The 17,045-nt window shown below is 39.1% G+C and overlaps 1 protein-coding gene across 1 annotated transcript in view; it reads right to left on the reverse strand.

Moving 5' to 3' along the window:
- Nucleotides 1–474: 474 nt before the first annotated feature.
- Nucleotides 475–17,045, reverse strand: part of BASP1 (brain abundant membrane attached signal protein 1) — a 48,192-nt gene continuing 31,621 nt past the window's right edge. The window contains exon 2 of the mRNA XM_008498033.2: nt 475–2,163. Within this exon, the coding sequence (XP_008496255.1) occupies nt 1,420–2,154 (735 nt within the window). The 5' untranslated portion in view covers nt 2,155–2,163 and the 3' untranslated portion in view covers nt 475–1,419. The remainder of the gene's footprint in view (nt 2,164–17,045) is intronic.

A 17,045-nucleotide genomic window follows, 5' to 3' on the forward strand; every position in this document is an offset into this window, starting at 1 on the left:
ATGGGAAAAAGAACAAAGTGTATCAGCACCAGGAATATTTTGATAGAACTAGGATTAAATTTAATTGTAACATTTTAAAAGATCAGTTTATCAAATCTGCTTCCTAACTCCTGGTTAAAACCCAGTCAGTATGCCTCTGGCTCTTTAAAATGGGAAGAGAGCACTTTTTTCACATGAAGGCAGGCAAAAGTAATTTCTGCTTTACCAGGAATAAACCATATGTGAGATGTGTTGCTCATTTGCCATTTCTTCCAGCCTCATCTGTGAATGTTTGTGGCTGTTGAAGCATGAGTTTATGGCAGCATGTTTCTAGGATGATTGAAACTGATGAGGCTGATGATTCCTTCTTTACCTTTACTTCTTTATATAGAGGAGAGTAAGAAGCCCCAGGTGTCAAACACCCTCTCAGAGTGTAAGGATCTCCTTCACCTAATCCCCAAAGGGCAAACGTGAGGATTTAATCAGTCTTTACACTTTTATATTTTTTAAATTATTTAACTTTTATTACTGTTGCACCATTTATACAATTACATATAATTTCAATGCATCCATTGTACATTTTGTTTTTTTTTCATTTGTTTCCAATGAGTGTGTGTTGGTGTCTGTGACACAGAATGGAAGAGAAACTGGAACTGCAATGAACGCAGACTTTTTCATTTCCACTGACCAATAAACAGAACTACAGGTGCACCCAACCACGGACATGCATTAACTCGTCATGAGAAATCTAGGTAGGCTAAGTAGGATGAGAATGCTTTTTACTCCCAAAAAATATTTGGAGAGGAAGAATTGGAGGATTGGCATTGAGAAATATGTGGACAGCTAAGTGGGTTTTGTCTGAAAGTTGGCATTCATCCACTGCATAAAAAAAATATCAAAATAAGAAAGGCTGTAAATAAAAAAACCACAGAAAATACTGCTTTCATAAAGATCTGATTGCCTTGGCACAAACCCAGTGGGCAGAATCAAACGCATCACTCCCAAACCCCATTACAGAACAAAAAAGAGATTTTGATACATTGGTGGAGTGCATTTACAGCAGTTCAGATACAAAAGATGTGCTGTACTTTCAGACATCCATTTATTTTATTTCTTTATTCATTTTTAATCCAAGACTTGTGTCAAGTTGGCAGAAAGTATATTAGATATTTCCCCACAAAAATACTATTTGGATTCTCCCCCCTCCCTCCCAACTTGATGGGACATCCTTTTCATTTTTTCCTTTTTCTTTTTTTTTTTTTTTTTTTTTTTTTCTTTTTTTTTTTCTTTTTTTTTCTTTTTTTTTTTTTTTTCTCCTTTTCTTTCTGGGCAATACATATTTGTTATTTCAGATCCGAAACGAGTTAGTAGAGCTGAAAAAACAAAACAAAAAAAAAGACACAGGTTGTTTTAAGTGGTTGTTTCAACAGGCTGTCCAATTTAATCTTGCACTGCTATGGTTTGATCCGAATTAGTCGCTGGAACTTCAGAAGGTTTGGCTTCCTCTGGTGGGCCTGCAGGGTCCGAGGCCTTAGCAGTGGAACTAGGGGCTGCTGTTGGTGCCGCGGTCTCCTTGGAAGAAGGCGCAGCCTCGCTGCTGCTAGGTTTTGAGTCTGAAGCTGGGGCCACTTCACTTTTAGTTTCTTGGGCTGCAGGCGTTGCGGGAGCCTCAGTCTTTTTGGCTTCCCCTTCCTCTTTGCTCTTGTCATCTGCTTTACTGGGAGCTGTGGCTTCTGAAGGCTGGGAAGCTTTTGCGTCGTTGCTAGGCTCAGAAGCTTTGGGCGCTTCGCTACTGGCAGCAGGAGCAGAGGCTGCAGTTGGCTCCTCTTGCTTGGGTGCCTGTTCCTTGTTCTTCTGTGGCTCTACTTTCCCATCGACAACAGACTCTGACTTCTCTGGTTCTGCTTTCTGGGTTTCTTCCTGGGTCACTGGTTTCTCCTTCTCCCCTTCTTTTTCTTCTGTCTTATTGGCAGCGACCTGAGTATCCTTTTCACCCTTCTCCTCCTTGTTGTTCTCCTTCACTTCTGTGGTCTCTGTGGTTTGCTGGGCACCCTCAGCCTCCTTTGGAGTCTCCTCTTCCTCAGTCGCTGCTCCTTCAGCCTTCTTGTCTTTGTCCTTAGCTTTTTCATCATTGACACTGTACCCCTTCTTCTTCTTGCTCAATTTGCCTCCCATGTTGGAGCTCTGCAATGGAAAAGAGGAAGAGGTGGTTACCCAAAGCCCAGAATTTGTCACCGAGAGACTCATAATCAGACCATCTGAGCTTCACGAGAAAAACTGCTGCTGACTCCTGAAAACAAGACTACAACAGGTTTGGTGAGACGTTATCAGCTGAATGCCCTGATGCTACTGAGCACCTCTGAGATCACATCCCACTCAGCCCTGCAGCATTTCAGCCAGCAAAACCCCTTCTGCCACATCCCTAGATAAACAGTTTTTCTCTGAAGTCCTCTAAATGTTCATTACTTTTCAGGAGGGAGGGAGAGGAGGGATTAGCAAGATGATAGAGGCCTGACACGTAACAGTGTTATGATCTGTTGTGTCCTAAGAAAGGCATATAAAGGCTGGAGGAGAAAAAATGCTTCATTTATATTCAGAAGGGGCACAAACTGAATTTAACTGTCAATCTTGCCATCCACCCCTGGATAACACAAAGTCCACCATCACTCTAGCAAAAGCTATGAGAAAGCTTTGCATGAAGGTTTGGAAAGATTAAAGTGAACCTAGAGACAGCGAGAAGGCTGCTGCTCTTCCTAAAACAGAAGACTTCATCTGCTCTAAGTGCCAGCTGCCCACAGAGCCATCTCCCACTGCATGTGCAAGCCTGCCTGCAGGGTTGATGGTGCCCACAGCCCAGCAGCGAGGGCTTCCTTCACCTAGAGAGATGCAGACACCATGGTCCAGCATGCCCAGAAGTAGAAGCAGCTCCCAAGGTACTCACATAAGGAGCCCCCACCCAGCCCTCTCCCACCCCACAGCCCTTACAAGGGATCACCTGCCAGGAGCCCTGCGTTCCCACAGAGAGCAGCCCCTCACAGTGGGATGGGCAACACTGAGCCTGAAACACAGCCAGCCACCCAGTAAGACAAGAGAAGCAAATACAGGCACTACTGAACACAGCTTATGTGTAGCATGTGACACTACACAATAAAAAGTAGGGGGCAGGGGAAAGAGGGCTTCATGCTCCGTAGCCTTTGCTCATGGTTTGCAAGCATAAGTGATCAGATACACAGTTACGTTGTTTAAAAGGAGATGAGCATCTATGTAATTATATCATTAGTTACATATCTTTGTGTGGCTGTCTCACCTACAAATACACAAATTTTTCCGCAGTACTTCCCAGAACAATTTTTCTCTTAAAACAGGAGACACAGATAATTAAATTTATAATTCATACTCAATGAGATGCTAAGACAAAAAAATATTTCCTGGTTTCATACCATTTGAAAACAGTGGAGAAGGTAATTTTAAAAAATACTTTTTCAAAAACAAATGTTTAATTTAAGAACTTTTCCAAGGGAGATGTTCTGCAAAGGTGAGTAGTCTCATAGGCCCTGTATTTCTCATAAACTTGCCGAAATTGTGAATACAAACCAGCAAAATTCATAGAAGTGCTCCTAGAAGGTTAAATGATAAATAATTTTTAATATCACTAAGAACTAGCTGTCTCTCAGTAGATTTTCTGCTACCACAGATACAAGGCACAGGCACAGCCCAACAGCAGATTTTCCATGACTTGGGTAAAAACGGTATGTTACAGTAAGCAGAGAGTTCTGATGTCAGTTCTCAGAAAGAATAACAATTTCCAAATGCTGTTGAAGAGTTAGCACATAGCTCTGCAAAATGGCAACCTAATGTTACTAAAATCCTATTTTTTTGTCTGAAATTTTATGGAGAACAGCAATAAAAGGATTAACTTCCACAGAGCCACAGTGAAGCAATCTAATCTCTACCTTCATAGCAGAGATACCAGCTTTTTAGGTATTTAGGGCAGCCTATGGACATTAGTTTGTTATCTGACAAATTTACAGGCTTCTTGATACTCCATAAATATTGCTTCATCTTATTTTTACATGTGGTTGAAACCAAATACTTTGAAAAAATTTTTGCAAGTCATCAGTATCAGAGATTTCTACCGAAGTCATGCGTGTATCCCAATTTGCAATCCCTAATTAAGCCTGTAATTTCTTCCCAGCAAAGGCCAGATAGTGTCAGCCTAATTTCATTTGTTGCATCTTTTGTGTTTTTCCAGCTTTTGCTATTTAATGGATAGTAGTAACTCAACATAATTTATATTTTCTTCCACAAAATCTTTTAATCTCAGATACTGCTGGCTACAGAATGTGTACACAAATGGGCCTTTAAGTATCAGAGGAACACGCATATGAGAAATGTGCTCCCAAACTATGAAAAGAAACATGCACTGTCTGCTCAGAGGAGTACTGTGAAATGACTGTGTCTCAATTTGCATCCCAGCCAGCTGGCTTGAGATACTGAAGCAGAGGATGAGGAAGAGGTTCAGAGAGACTCTCATTATGCTCTATTAGTAAACATTTACGGTTACAAATGGACTGCCACCTTCTAGCACAGTTTCAACAACTTTATACAGAATAGATTCAGTCCTTGTGACACTGAATCTTACATTTCCCTATTTAAAAGCCTTCTAGATCATCATCATTGTAGCTATGCTCGACTATCATGCAAAGCACAGCATTCATCGGGGTCATCGCCCAGCCCTGTGGGTATGCTACCCTGTTCTTTTCCCCCTTCATCTGAATTACAAATACTCCTCTTTCTCTCCCCAGCCTCCTCATAACATATTTGGGCTTCCCTGTCACATGCTTCAGAAACAACCCCCATGTGCTTCCCTGTCTCAAACAGATGTTGATCTAGCCCTTGCCCCAACTTAGCTGTGCCTAAAGCACAACTCCAGTGCAATGCATCTCGGAGTGGAGCCGACACAAAGCTGACCTTAAAGTATATTTTAAAATTAGAAGCAGCTATACCTGAAAGAAATGTAGAATGTAGATCAAGCCCCATCTCTGTGACTGAACTGTCTATTCTTTCAGGGATAATCCTGCCTGGTGTCACATGAAAGTGAGTCTCCATGAAATGTCTCACAAATGAAACAGACAGCAAAGTGCATGAAGTCATTGAGGTATGTATTCACATGGTGTTAAATCCACTCCGTGTTACTAACAACACACTAACACATGTAAGAGTACAGACCTTTTTGCCCCATCCCCACCCCCACAGTGGACTAAGGGCTAACAAAAAGGAGATGCCCTGTCTGTACCAGAGAGTCTGATGGCCCTGGCTTTCTTGGTCAGCCTGCCCTACTCCCCTGCCTCTCCCTAATGCCCATCACCATTGCATCCACCCTGTGAATGACAGGCCCCTGACAAAAAATTGCCTCCAACTATTTACCATACCAGACTAAAATCCAGAATGCTTCAGTTATTTTCACTACTGTTGACACACAGTGGTTTTGAACTATCTCCGGCAGCTACTGTCCGAGTGCAAAGCAAATCCAAAAGGAAGATCCTTGAAAATATTTTGGTTGACTACCATTCCTGTAAAATGGCATAGCATTTGACAGCTATGCCTCTTCACTACTGGATGGAAAAGGGTCTAAAGAGGGACAGTCTAGAAGCAGATGTTATACAGAAATTGCAATCTAACAGTTATTTTCAGGGAACTTTATTGTACCAGTTGGCAGGCCAGTGAATCAGAAGAATAAGGTTAAACACAACACTTGGAAGTTACAAGAGACTTCATCTGATTCTTAGTATGCTCTGTATTCTCGAACTGTATTGCTTATCTCATAGAAGAAGAAACAGATCCAGAGAACACTACAGAGGACTTCTACAGCAGTACCAAGTATTTCTTCAGTGTCTAAGAGGTGTTGGTCATTGTGCTCATTTGAAGTTTCCATTCACCTCCAGAAAGCAAGCTCCTAGAGAGCTTGCATGGGTATCCTTTTTTATCGCTTATTAGAAATAAGATGACTATACTTGTATTACAAAATACCAAGTCTACATGTCTAAGTAGGGCCTCTTAAGCACTTTGACAATTGAATATTCACGATAATCAGAATTTCCTGGTATAACTGTGTCAAAAAAAAAAAAAGGGGGGGAATTGGTGACCACTAGACTGTCAAGAAGCAGACAGAAGAACCACAAAACATTTCAGATTTTAGGCTTGAAAACTGAGCTAATCTGATGAAGATGACTCCCTGGAACACAGGCAACATACATTTGTACAGTCTGGGACAAGAAATAACATTTTGGATTTTTGTATTTCAAATTGTGCTTCTATACCAAAAAAGGCTCTAGGACTAGACTTACTGTCTCTCTCTATTGTCAGTAAAGATTTGTCTGCTCAGTTAGATTTCTTACATGCTTATAAATTTCTAATTGTTTCACTCACCATACTCTTTTCACATCCCAATAAAGGGTCTGGCTATTATAGGAATAAACTTGCTAACACACTCATTCTCACTAGAGAGAACAGTACATCATGAAAGAACAAAACCCACAGATACTACCTGTAAATTACCATTATCGGATTCTCAAAGTTAAACTTCCAAAGTTCCTGCTCAATTTCATGCAAAGTGTGGGGACCACAGTCCAATTCCAGAAAAACCGGTTCAGGAAGATGATGGCTATCTTCTGAAACCCCCTGCCTTCAGTGCAATGTAAGCACATGCAGTAGGTCAGGCCAAAGTAGCCCTTGCACAAGCCTGTTCCCAGGCATGAGTTATCTCACATTGCCTCCAGACAAGAGCTGTAAAATGCACATCATTCCCAAGGCAGGATTTCAACACACCAAAACAAAGGAAATACCATCCCAGAAATTGCCCTAACCACCAGCTACTCAAAATAAAGGAAAAGATCTTGAAGAAATCATTACATCTCTCTACTTCATTGATTCATCCTACACCACTGGATTTTTTTAAAGAAATGCATGCTTTTATGAAGGGACATATAGACAAACATAAGAGAGAAAAGAATTTCCAGACACAATATTTGATGGGTTTTCTGGAAAAAATTATTTAAAAACACCCAAACAAAGAAAACAAAATTTAAAAACCCAACCAAAACCAACCAAAAAAACCCCAAACCAACCAACCAAAAAAACCAACCCAACAAACTAACTTACTGTTTCTTAAAATATGCACTACAGCATTATGCTTCCCATTACATACATACACTCAAAGACACACTCAGAGACACCTCTATCTCACCAGTCCAGGTCAATCAGTTTACCAGGTTAATGCTAGAAGATGCCTGTAGCATACACCACAATGAATTAAGACTTGCTGGACTCATCTTTTAGCAACAAAGGTATATTTTTCTGTTCTTACTTATTTTCACATCTTTCATTTCCTCTGATGTTACCTGCAATTAACAGAACAGAAATGCTGGGTCTTACACACTTCCAACTATCATCACACCTCACTAGTAGTGACCTTTCCTTATGCTTCTCTTCTCTTCTCTTCTCTTCTCTTCTCTTCTCTTCTCTTCTCTTCTCTTCTCTTCTCTTCTCTTCTCTTCTCTTCTCTTCTCCTCTCCTCTCCTCTCCTCTCCTCTCCTCTCCTCTCCTCTCCTCTCCTCTCCTCTCTTCTCCTCTCCTCTCCTCTCCTCTCCTCTCCTCTCCTCTCCTCTCCTCTTTTTTTTTCTCTTCTTTCTTTTTCCTTGCTGCTTTTCTAACCTACTATACTCTACCCAGCCCTCTTGTTGTTTGGGATGCTTAAGAGTACTGCTGGCTCTCCTGCAGCCAGGCAGGTTGTGCAGCTGATGCAAGGAAAGCAGGAGGAAATAGACATGTGGCCACCTCTCCCCCCAAAAGGCACAGCCAGGGGTGCCACTCAGTGGTGCCCCTGGGGGCTGGCCACCTCATGCAATTCCATGCCTGCAGTGCTCTGAGCAGCACATCACCTTCATGTGGTAGGTACGTACAGCCAAGGATAACAGGATGCCAGTTCATTGGAACCACACAACAAAACATGGCCTGAGGTCCCCACATGCCTCAGTTGCTCAAGCTGAGTCCTTAACATTGACCAATTTGTTGTGTTTATTGCTGAAAGACACACAGTAATAGCCTGGAAACATCTGGGCTTAGCACTCGTGCTGCTTTTTTCACAGAGCAGAGATATTTTTCTCTCTTTCCCTCAGCCATGTGCAATCCCATAACTACTGTGCCTCCTTTCCTTCCTCCAAAGCCGCATGAGTCTCACAGTTTAGTAAAGTAGTATAGAGTAAATGAACAGTGAATGCTAAAAACACAGCAAATGTGCTTAGTTGATTTTCTAACTTTGATCTTTGAAAGAAGTCAATTTGTCTTTTGGCACTGCCCTGTTTTATTTTAAACTCTAGCCAGTAAAGAAATTCTAAGTAATACTGCCAAGTCTAAGGGTTTAATTCTCAGAAAGCTTTCATTTCTGTTTTCCTCCTGGTGAGAAGTAGAATACATTTGATGCAAACTTCTTTAAAAAAAAAATAAAAGTAAAAAGAGAAACTTGGACATTCGTATTGCTTTAAAATTCCTGGGGATGCATATACCACACGAAAAAGGGAGAGATGCCATACTTTTTAAAATATGGGGCATTTTTAATTAACATACATAAATTATGATGAGTGATAATAGACTCCAATTATGAGATTTATAATAATTTAAGCACACTGCAAGATGTTATTAAATTGTGCCTGGCTATTTAAGAACTTGTACCTGAGTAACTGCTTCATCTGAGAAACATTACTAATAATACAGAAAGTTATCAGTAAAGTTAATTATCACATAATTAATTTGAGAACAAGTTTTTATAAGTTATACCTGAGATATCACTGAGAGTCATATGAAATACTTGAGCTCTGTTGTATATAATAATTAATCAATTAGGAATCTATTTTTTCAGGAACAGAACAGGATGAAGACCAGTAGTTTATTACAGGCAAAGGTTTTGCCAAAATTATCGATTCATTTAGCATCAACCTGAGATCACATGAACTTCACATGTTTATTTTACCTGCACCCTGTCTGGACAGTTAAGGCCCCATTCCTGGAAGTGTTCAAAGCCAGGTTGGATGGAGCTTTGAGCAGCCTGGTCTAGTGGGAGGTGTCCTTGCCCATGGCAGGGAGGTGGAACTAGATGATTTTTAAGGCCCCTTCCAATCCAAACAATTCCATGATTCTATGACCACCTCTCTTCTTCTTAGACAGCTGTCTATAGCTGATCCATCTCAGTGTTAGCATTATTTGATACTTTCCTATTGATGCTTTCAATAGGGAATAGGTTCAGTCAGAACCACACTGGTTTTGCCACAGCTGTGTGGTGTGGGGTTTTTTTTCAGTGATCCAACACAACACTGCATTGCCCAGCAACACAGATACAACGGCCAGTGCCTCCAGTTTTATCTCTGGCAGCTCCTGAAAGGCTGCCTTGCTGTTTTGCATTGTTTGTAACAGAAATACTAGCCATAATAAAAACTGAACAACACAGAACAAGCATAAAGTAGGTTGCTTCTCCAGTTGTTGCTCAGCCTTCTATCCAGTTCACCCAGTGCTCTGATTGCTTACGTTAAAAATGCTGCCCTTAGTCTCTTTTTTGCTCCTCTGGCCCATTCAGTCTACCTGCCTTCCTACAGACTTGAGACCCAGCTCACATTCAAAGAATTCCTCCTATAATCAAATTAACTGCATATGTTCTTTTTGTTTAATAATAAAAGCAGCTTGCAGACATGCTGATGCAGGTACACACATGCAGCCAAAAGTCAGCCTGCCCCAGATTGAGATCTTAATCACGGTATTGTTAGGCACACAGTTGGAAGGGGAAATTGCTGTAAACACCTGTTTTGCAGAGACTGAGAATATTTTTACAAGAATACTTCTTGTAGAAACAGTTTGCAGACTTCAAAATAACCTGAAAGGCTATCACGTGCCTCCTCCTTACTTTTTCTAAGTTGCCACATTACTTCGAGGTTTGTGCATGACTCCTCAGGAAGCAGTTGAATAAATACACTAGTCAAAGCTTTTCCATCTGTATCCCAGAATTAAGTTCCTACATAGGAAATGATGTGAATTTCAAAGGTGATTATTACCCACATCTTTCAAACTGTTCAGGTCCCAGGAACGTGCATAGTTGAGGGGGAGGCAAAATTCTATACATATTATTCCAATTACTGCCAGCCATTTTTACTTCTGTCAAATACTTAAGACACAACCACCATTTCTAATTACCAAAACACACAAGGTCGTAAATGCCTAGATAATGAGACGATATCCTTTGAATTCACATTTTTGCTGAAATTTGATCCCTCTCAATTTCACAAAGATGCTTGGCTATTAATCCCCCACTCTCCCACCCCACCCCCCACCCCTATCTGTTTTCAGTTCCTCCAAAAGATGTATCAGTCCAACAATGTATCAGTCAGATGCTAGTAAGCAATTAAAATATTTGCCTCTGCCACACTACAATCCTAGTGACAAGCACACTGGGAAAGGGTTGGTTTTTTTCAAGGTGAACACCTCTTGCTTGTATTTCTCTAGTCTCATATACAACAAAGAGCATACAGTACAAGGCACATGAGAAGATTAAAAATTCATGCTTTCCATTAAAAAAAAATACTGTATGATCATCATTTACAGGTTTTCTTCAATAGAAATGGTTCTCTGTTAATGTTTGTGTATGTAGCAAACTTACCTGCCAACAAGGACATTGGGAGCCACATCCACTCTTTGAAAAAGGTGTTAGGGTATTTTACTAGGGAACTGTCACTGGAGACAATTATTTATGGGGATCTACATTTACATTATAACTGATTAACATACCACACTTTTAAAAATCTGTATTACTTAAATGTCTGTTTAACTGGTCAAAACAGTTTTATAAAAACTTGAGACAGTCAATATAAATTAAAGTATGCTGTAAGAAATTGATACATTAACTCTGGAATCTTGGAACCACCAGTTTTACTTTGGAAATATATTCTCCAGATGACTGTAGCTGCTTTAGTTCCTGGTGATGTGCCCACTCTCCTGAGAACCAAGGCCTTTTACACTGCAATGGCATTTTTCAGAAATAAAGGTATATGCAAGAGTTACAGAATTAAATCAGTTACATCCTCCAGTTGAAACATTATTGTTCGTGACAGTTAAATTAGTAATCGAAATGTTATTCTGAAAATACTTGCAAGTTTAATATTGCATTAGAAAGGAGTGTGCCCTTATATCATCTGTAAGAAATAATCATTCTGCTTATGATGGAAGGAAACCTACTTACCACCTTAGCAGCACTTATAGGGTCTTTCATAAAGACTTCCTGAAGAGCTGCTGCATTTCACCTTGTAATAACTACTTTTGAATTTTAGACTTGTGTATGAAGTCTCATTCTAAATGAAAAATCCTACACTGAAGGCAATGTATACAAGTCAAGTCATGTTTTGCATAACATCAAAACTACCAGTAATTAAACCCTGCAGGACTTTGTAATGAATTACAAGTATTTTTCAAGAAAATTCCTCCTTGTGACCACAGTACCAGTGTCAGCACCTTACCAACTCCTGGTTTCTCACAGCTATGATGTAATCGTGTCTTGTAGTAAAGACATGCACAAAAGAAATGAGAGAATTACAACCCTGAGTACTTGAGACTGTGAAAAAATGTTTGCATTCATGTCCCTGAACACTCATTTGTGTTATGCACATTTTCTAAGAAACTGTAGCTTGGTCTGTTCTATTAAGTTTGTCACTTTGGTCATTCTCACTTCCTGGTTCTCACACCAGCACAATATGTGTTTTTTTCAACAGCATTCATTTAACACAAAAGAAGTCCTGATGCTCCAGAATTTCTTTTTTTGATCTGTATATTTATACCAAATTTTTACATTTTGCCCCTCCCTCTATGTTTTAAACAAAAAATTGCATTCAGACTACAAGCTTACCATTTTCACTTTAGTCACTGAGGGAGACTATATAAAAATATAGAGAGGCAGGCAAAATAACATGGAACTGGTACACAACAATCACTGGCAACCAAAGAGCACTAAGCATCTGATTTCTATTTGCATCTTACAGTAATATTTGTCCACTTTTCTCACCACTACTCATTTACACTCTGCTAATAGTTGTTCAAAATACCAAGACATCTTAGGCAAAGTTTCAGTAAGACTGGCAAGAATTCTCCAAAATTTGAGAAATGATAGCTGTATATCTTGGCCCAGATGAAAAACCATACGCATGCATCAATGAGGGCTGCCATGTGGAGCCTATTACATTCCTGCAATGCCACATTTGGTAATAAACTGAGATGGATTCATATTGTGCCATAGATGGTTGAGAAGAAAAAGGCAGAGCATGTTTTTCAGTTTCTGTAGTGCAAACTGACAGAGAGGACTGTAGAACAAAGCCAATCTCTATTAGACAGTTTTGTTTTGTGTCCCAACACAATAATGTTTTCTTTGACATATCCACTTTGAAAATGTAAAGTTTTTCTAATAATCCCAAATTAAGAGCTAAAGCAGGAAATAAACTGCACCATGTGATGCATTAAGCTGTTAGATATGTCACCTTGGATTCAAGATTTGAAGATCCACCTTGATAGCATCTTTACTAACTATATCTTTTCTTTTCCTTGGTGTTATATTCGGATGGCTGAACAGACCTGCTGCAGGAAAGGTTATGTAAGACTGGAGTCTAAAGAGTCCACTTGGAAAGATATAAAGTGAGCAGATAGTGCAATCTATGAATTACATGAAGAAATTTATGTTTAAGCCAGGCAAGGCAGAAATCTGATTTAGTTATTACTCATCCAGAACTATTCCAAGCTAGCAACTACCCCGAAAGGAGAAGAACAAACAATGTAGCAAGAACGAAATGAAAACTAGAAATCAGGGAAGGTGATCAGGTGTGTGCATCCTTTCAATAAAATAGGTTGCTTTCCTTTTCCATTGAAGAGTCAGTAGCAAACCTGTCCATCTTGGAGCTATCGAATTTAAACTCATGAAAACAAAACATGAAAGCAAAAGAGCAATAACTTTGCAGGGATTTCTGTGGAGCTGGATGTAGTCCTTCTCCCCACCACCTCACCTGACTTACATTTTGTGTCAACAAATGTAATGAATACTTAATATGGGCACAATTCAATTTCTGCAGTTCAGAATGCATATCAATTGCCTTAGATTATATTACTCTTGATGTACACTATCACTCCATCAGGGATGGATGTATGGCACTTTGCAATTTTGGTCAGCTCAGACCATATAACACAAAAGAGCTTACTTTCCAAGGCCCGCATGCTGAACAGAAAGCTATTCATAGAGGACTCTCAGAATCATTTCTTCAGCTTAAAGAGCTTTCAAGCCCATGGCTAGTTGAAAAAAATATAGGAGGTAGGCAAATATCAATAGAAAGTATAACTGAGCTATTTCAGGATTTCAATAGGAGAAGTCTATTAAACCAATGGAGACCTGAGAAATATAGAAATTTGGGTTTAATTTCTCAAGAGAGAGTCATAAATAAAAAGAAAAATAGCACTAAAAAGGTTGTGTCAACTCTTATAACGCTAATACATTTCAGTATGTTTAATGCTATTAACAGAACATAGCTGCCAAGACTCCCAGCAACAACTGTGTTTTTTCCAGAGTTTTATTTTTATAATCAGTTCTCCTGGGTTGTTAGGTAGCAATGGTCAGACTGAACAGAACTACAAGGGTTTTTTTTCCTTCCTGCTCTAGTGGGTGAGTTCATGTGACAGGGCCCCTACATTCCCCTATGAGATCTCATCAAGGAATGGGAACCAAATGGATGCCTCGGTTCTGGCCCCTAGGGTTTGGCAATCCTTTTGCCTGTTGGGCGGGGAGATGGAGCTGTGTTTCATAAACTTTAAGACATTGGCTGTCACAATCCAAGAGGGACTCAGCTCTGTAGAAATCACATGCAGAGTTCCTCTCACTACAGTGTTCTGGGTAATTCCCCCCACATGCACAAGTTGAATGCTAAATTCACACGTCCCAAACAAGGAGTCCAAATCTGAATATGATTCAAGAGCATAAAAGTCTCATATCCATATTTGGAAATATTACTTTCAAGATCTCATGCTATTTCAGAAAATGCTAAGTGAGCCAGAAACAAGAAATATGTCTTAAGAAACACATAACTATTTTAAGAGTATTTGAAACCCCAAATCTTCATTTAAGCTTCTTATCTACTACAATATCTTACTCTCTTATATTTCTTCCGTTTTTAGTCATAGGTAACTAGTAAGAAATACCAGAGTTAAGCTTATTCCATGATTTACACATAAAGCAGAATAAAAAACTTTTTTCCATAAATGGCCAATTTCACTGCCCACTTTCAGCTCAGCAATTCATCTCTGTAAGAGGGAAAGCCTTCTATTTCAGTATTTATAAGATTTTGCAAAAAAAAAAAAAAAGTTTCTTTTTAAAGTCTATTTGGTATGAATATAGGGTGCTAAAAAGAGGGGTTCTTTTATGCTAGTTGCCAGTGACCACAAACTTCTCTCATGCCACATAATTCTCCTGACAGCATTTGACATAAATCATGCAAATGTGAAAATCAAACATAGATGGAATTATTTTCTTCATTCAGGATAATTAAGATAAATAACACACAACTGTTCCAGCTCTGCATCTTTCTGCAAGTCTAAAGAACCAGCCTCATATTCCTAAAATCACAGCATGCTCATTTGGAGCAGGAGTCATCTTCTTAAGGTGAATTTGGCATCCTGGAGCGGTGAGACAATATGCCTGGGTTTAAATTTCTAGGAGCTGCCATAGTACAAAAAGAGCTGTGGTAAAAATGACAGATGAGATTTCTCCTTCCAAAGCCTAAATGCAGACACATATAACTGTAATAAAACTGTAACCAAATTGTACCAAATCATGAGAATATCTCTCTCCCTGTTTTCAGGGGACCACAGCAGTCTCTTCCAGTTGCTGCTGTGTGGAAGACCACCTCATTTGCAGCCCAGTTTCCCCATTTGCAAAACAGGATAATATCACATTTCATCCTCGGAAAAGCTCTTCCTGATGCCAACAGGTGCTATAAAGGGTAAGAGCTACTTTCCCTTGTTTTAAAAACCAAATTAATTCTCTATAACTTCTTCACCCCAAGTCTCTGTCAGAGAAGGTAGGTTTTCTGCACATTGGCACTGTACTGAACTGGTCCCTCTGAAGCTTGACATTATACCACACGTACTAGAAGAGCATAAAAAAGAAGTCACTCATCTGGATTTTACTCTGCTAACATTGTAATATGGAGCTGTAAAGTATCTCTGAAGATTTTCAGGTATTGCTGAAAGTGCCTTCTGGAATCAAGTCCCTTCACATTTATGCCTCTAGGCTAAGAACATCTGCCTATGGACATTATGATTTATAGTTCCAAATACACACTTTAGTTTAGTTTTGGTTCACTTAATGAGAAATACTTTTTCTCAAGCTTCGAAAGCTCAGGTGTATCCAGCTGGATAAAGATGAAGCTACTGCTTGGCAGACATCTTAGTGTTTTATTAAAGACAGCTGTAAGGGAAAAAAAAGTAATTTCCCTTAAAGAGAACATTGTGAGTGCTTGAAAAACTACAATAAACCCCATTAAACTGATTTCCCTAGGTTTTTAGGTGCTGAACTGAAGGTGCTGAACTGAATTCTGTTTGTTAATTAGATCCATGTCTTTGTTGAAAGGACATCTCTTTTAGGAGTACTGATTCAAGTTTGAACAGATGCAAGAGGAAGCTCTAAACTGGTTCACTAACATTCCAAGACCTTTTTAAAGATTACACAAGTCTGAAAATTCTATTTCTCACATACTGCAGAAGCTGCCTTTCCTACCAGCAGATTTGAGCTGTAGCAACTACATTATTACAGTTACAGAAAGTAATGAAAATTAGAAGTGTCTTCTCTTAATGTGAGATTAAATATTAACCAGACATAGAAACACAACACCGCCAAAGATGATGCTCAACAGAGTAGGGTGCAAATGTATCATATGCAAGGAATTAGAGATTTGAAGTTAAATTAAAGGTAAATTTGAAGGTAAATTCTCCTCAGCAACAGCATTTTCACATCATACACTCAAACTGGTTTGTATTCTGGAATTTCAGAAGTCCTGATAAGTAAATTAAGATCAGCAGTGCAAGTTTGGCCAGGCAAATAATACCAGGGGTAGGAAGAATGCCCATGCAGGTCTCAGTTATTAGAACCTGCACCATGGGGCAAGCAACTACAAGGAGCCACAAATGTGGGCTCGAGGTCACAGACTGCATTTGTGAACCTCTAATTTTGTACCTATTGACTTTGATGCAATTTTTTAAACGTACAGTTTGATGTAATTTGGATTTTATATGATCCAGTGAGGGGCATAAATATCTTGTAGCAAAGAATTACCTATCAGTTGAACTCTGCTTCTACACAGGTTTTACAGTGGCAATTACATAAACAGAAGGTTTATGAAAAAAATCTCATCTCTGTGTCTATTGAGCAGGTTGACAACCTGTTTTGTAATCCCTGGTTGGAAAATAAATTTATCTTGGGAGCAGAAAAGATTTTGGATGCATTTAAAAAATAAGAATAATTTTCATATAAAAGTTCAAAGAACTACTTACAGAGGAAGAAAAAAAAGGCTGAGGGAGTGTTTGGGTTTTTTTCATTTAAACTAAAACAAAGCTACCTGCATTATCATATTTGTCTGACACCAGTCAGAAAAAATGTTATGTGTGCCAAAAAATCTTAAAGATACTGGCCTGAGAAAGAAGGGAGGTTCACTTAACTAAATAATATAGGAACATAATCATAAGAGACCCTCTTCTGAATTAACTCAGCTTCGATGAACTCTTATATTTCTAAATTGTCAACTCATAATTTTATCGTAACTGTGAATATTTGGAATTTTTTTATAGCATCAGCTCTAACATCTATTTAAAAAAAATCTAAGTTTTAAGTTATAATCTCATTTTAACAAGAAAATCTTAAAAGAGTCCTAAACCTAGAAGGTGCTTTTGACTCTTTGTTTCTTACATCACTCCTTTTAAATGCTTAAAACTGGGAACACTGA

The sequence above is a fragment of the Calypte anna genome, chromosome 2 (assembly GCF_003957555.1).
Source record: "Calypte anna isolate BGI_N300 chromosome 2, bCalAnn1_v1.p, whole genome shotgun sequence".
In the NCBI taxonomy this organism is placed as follows: Eukaryota; Metazoa; Chordata; class Aves; order Apodiformes; family Trochilidae; genus Calypte; species Calypte anna.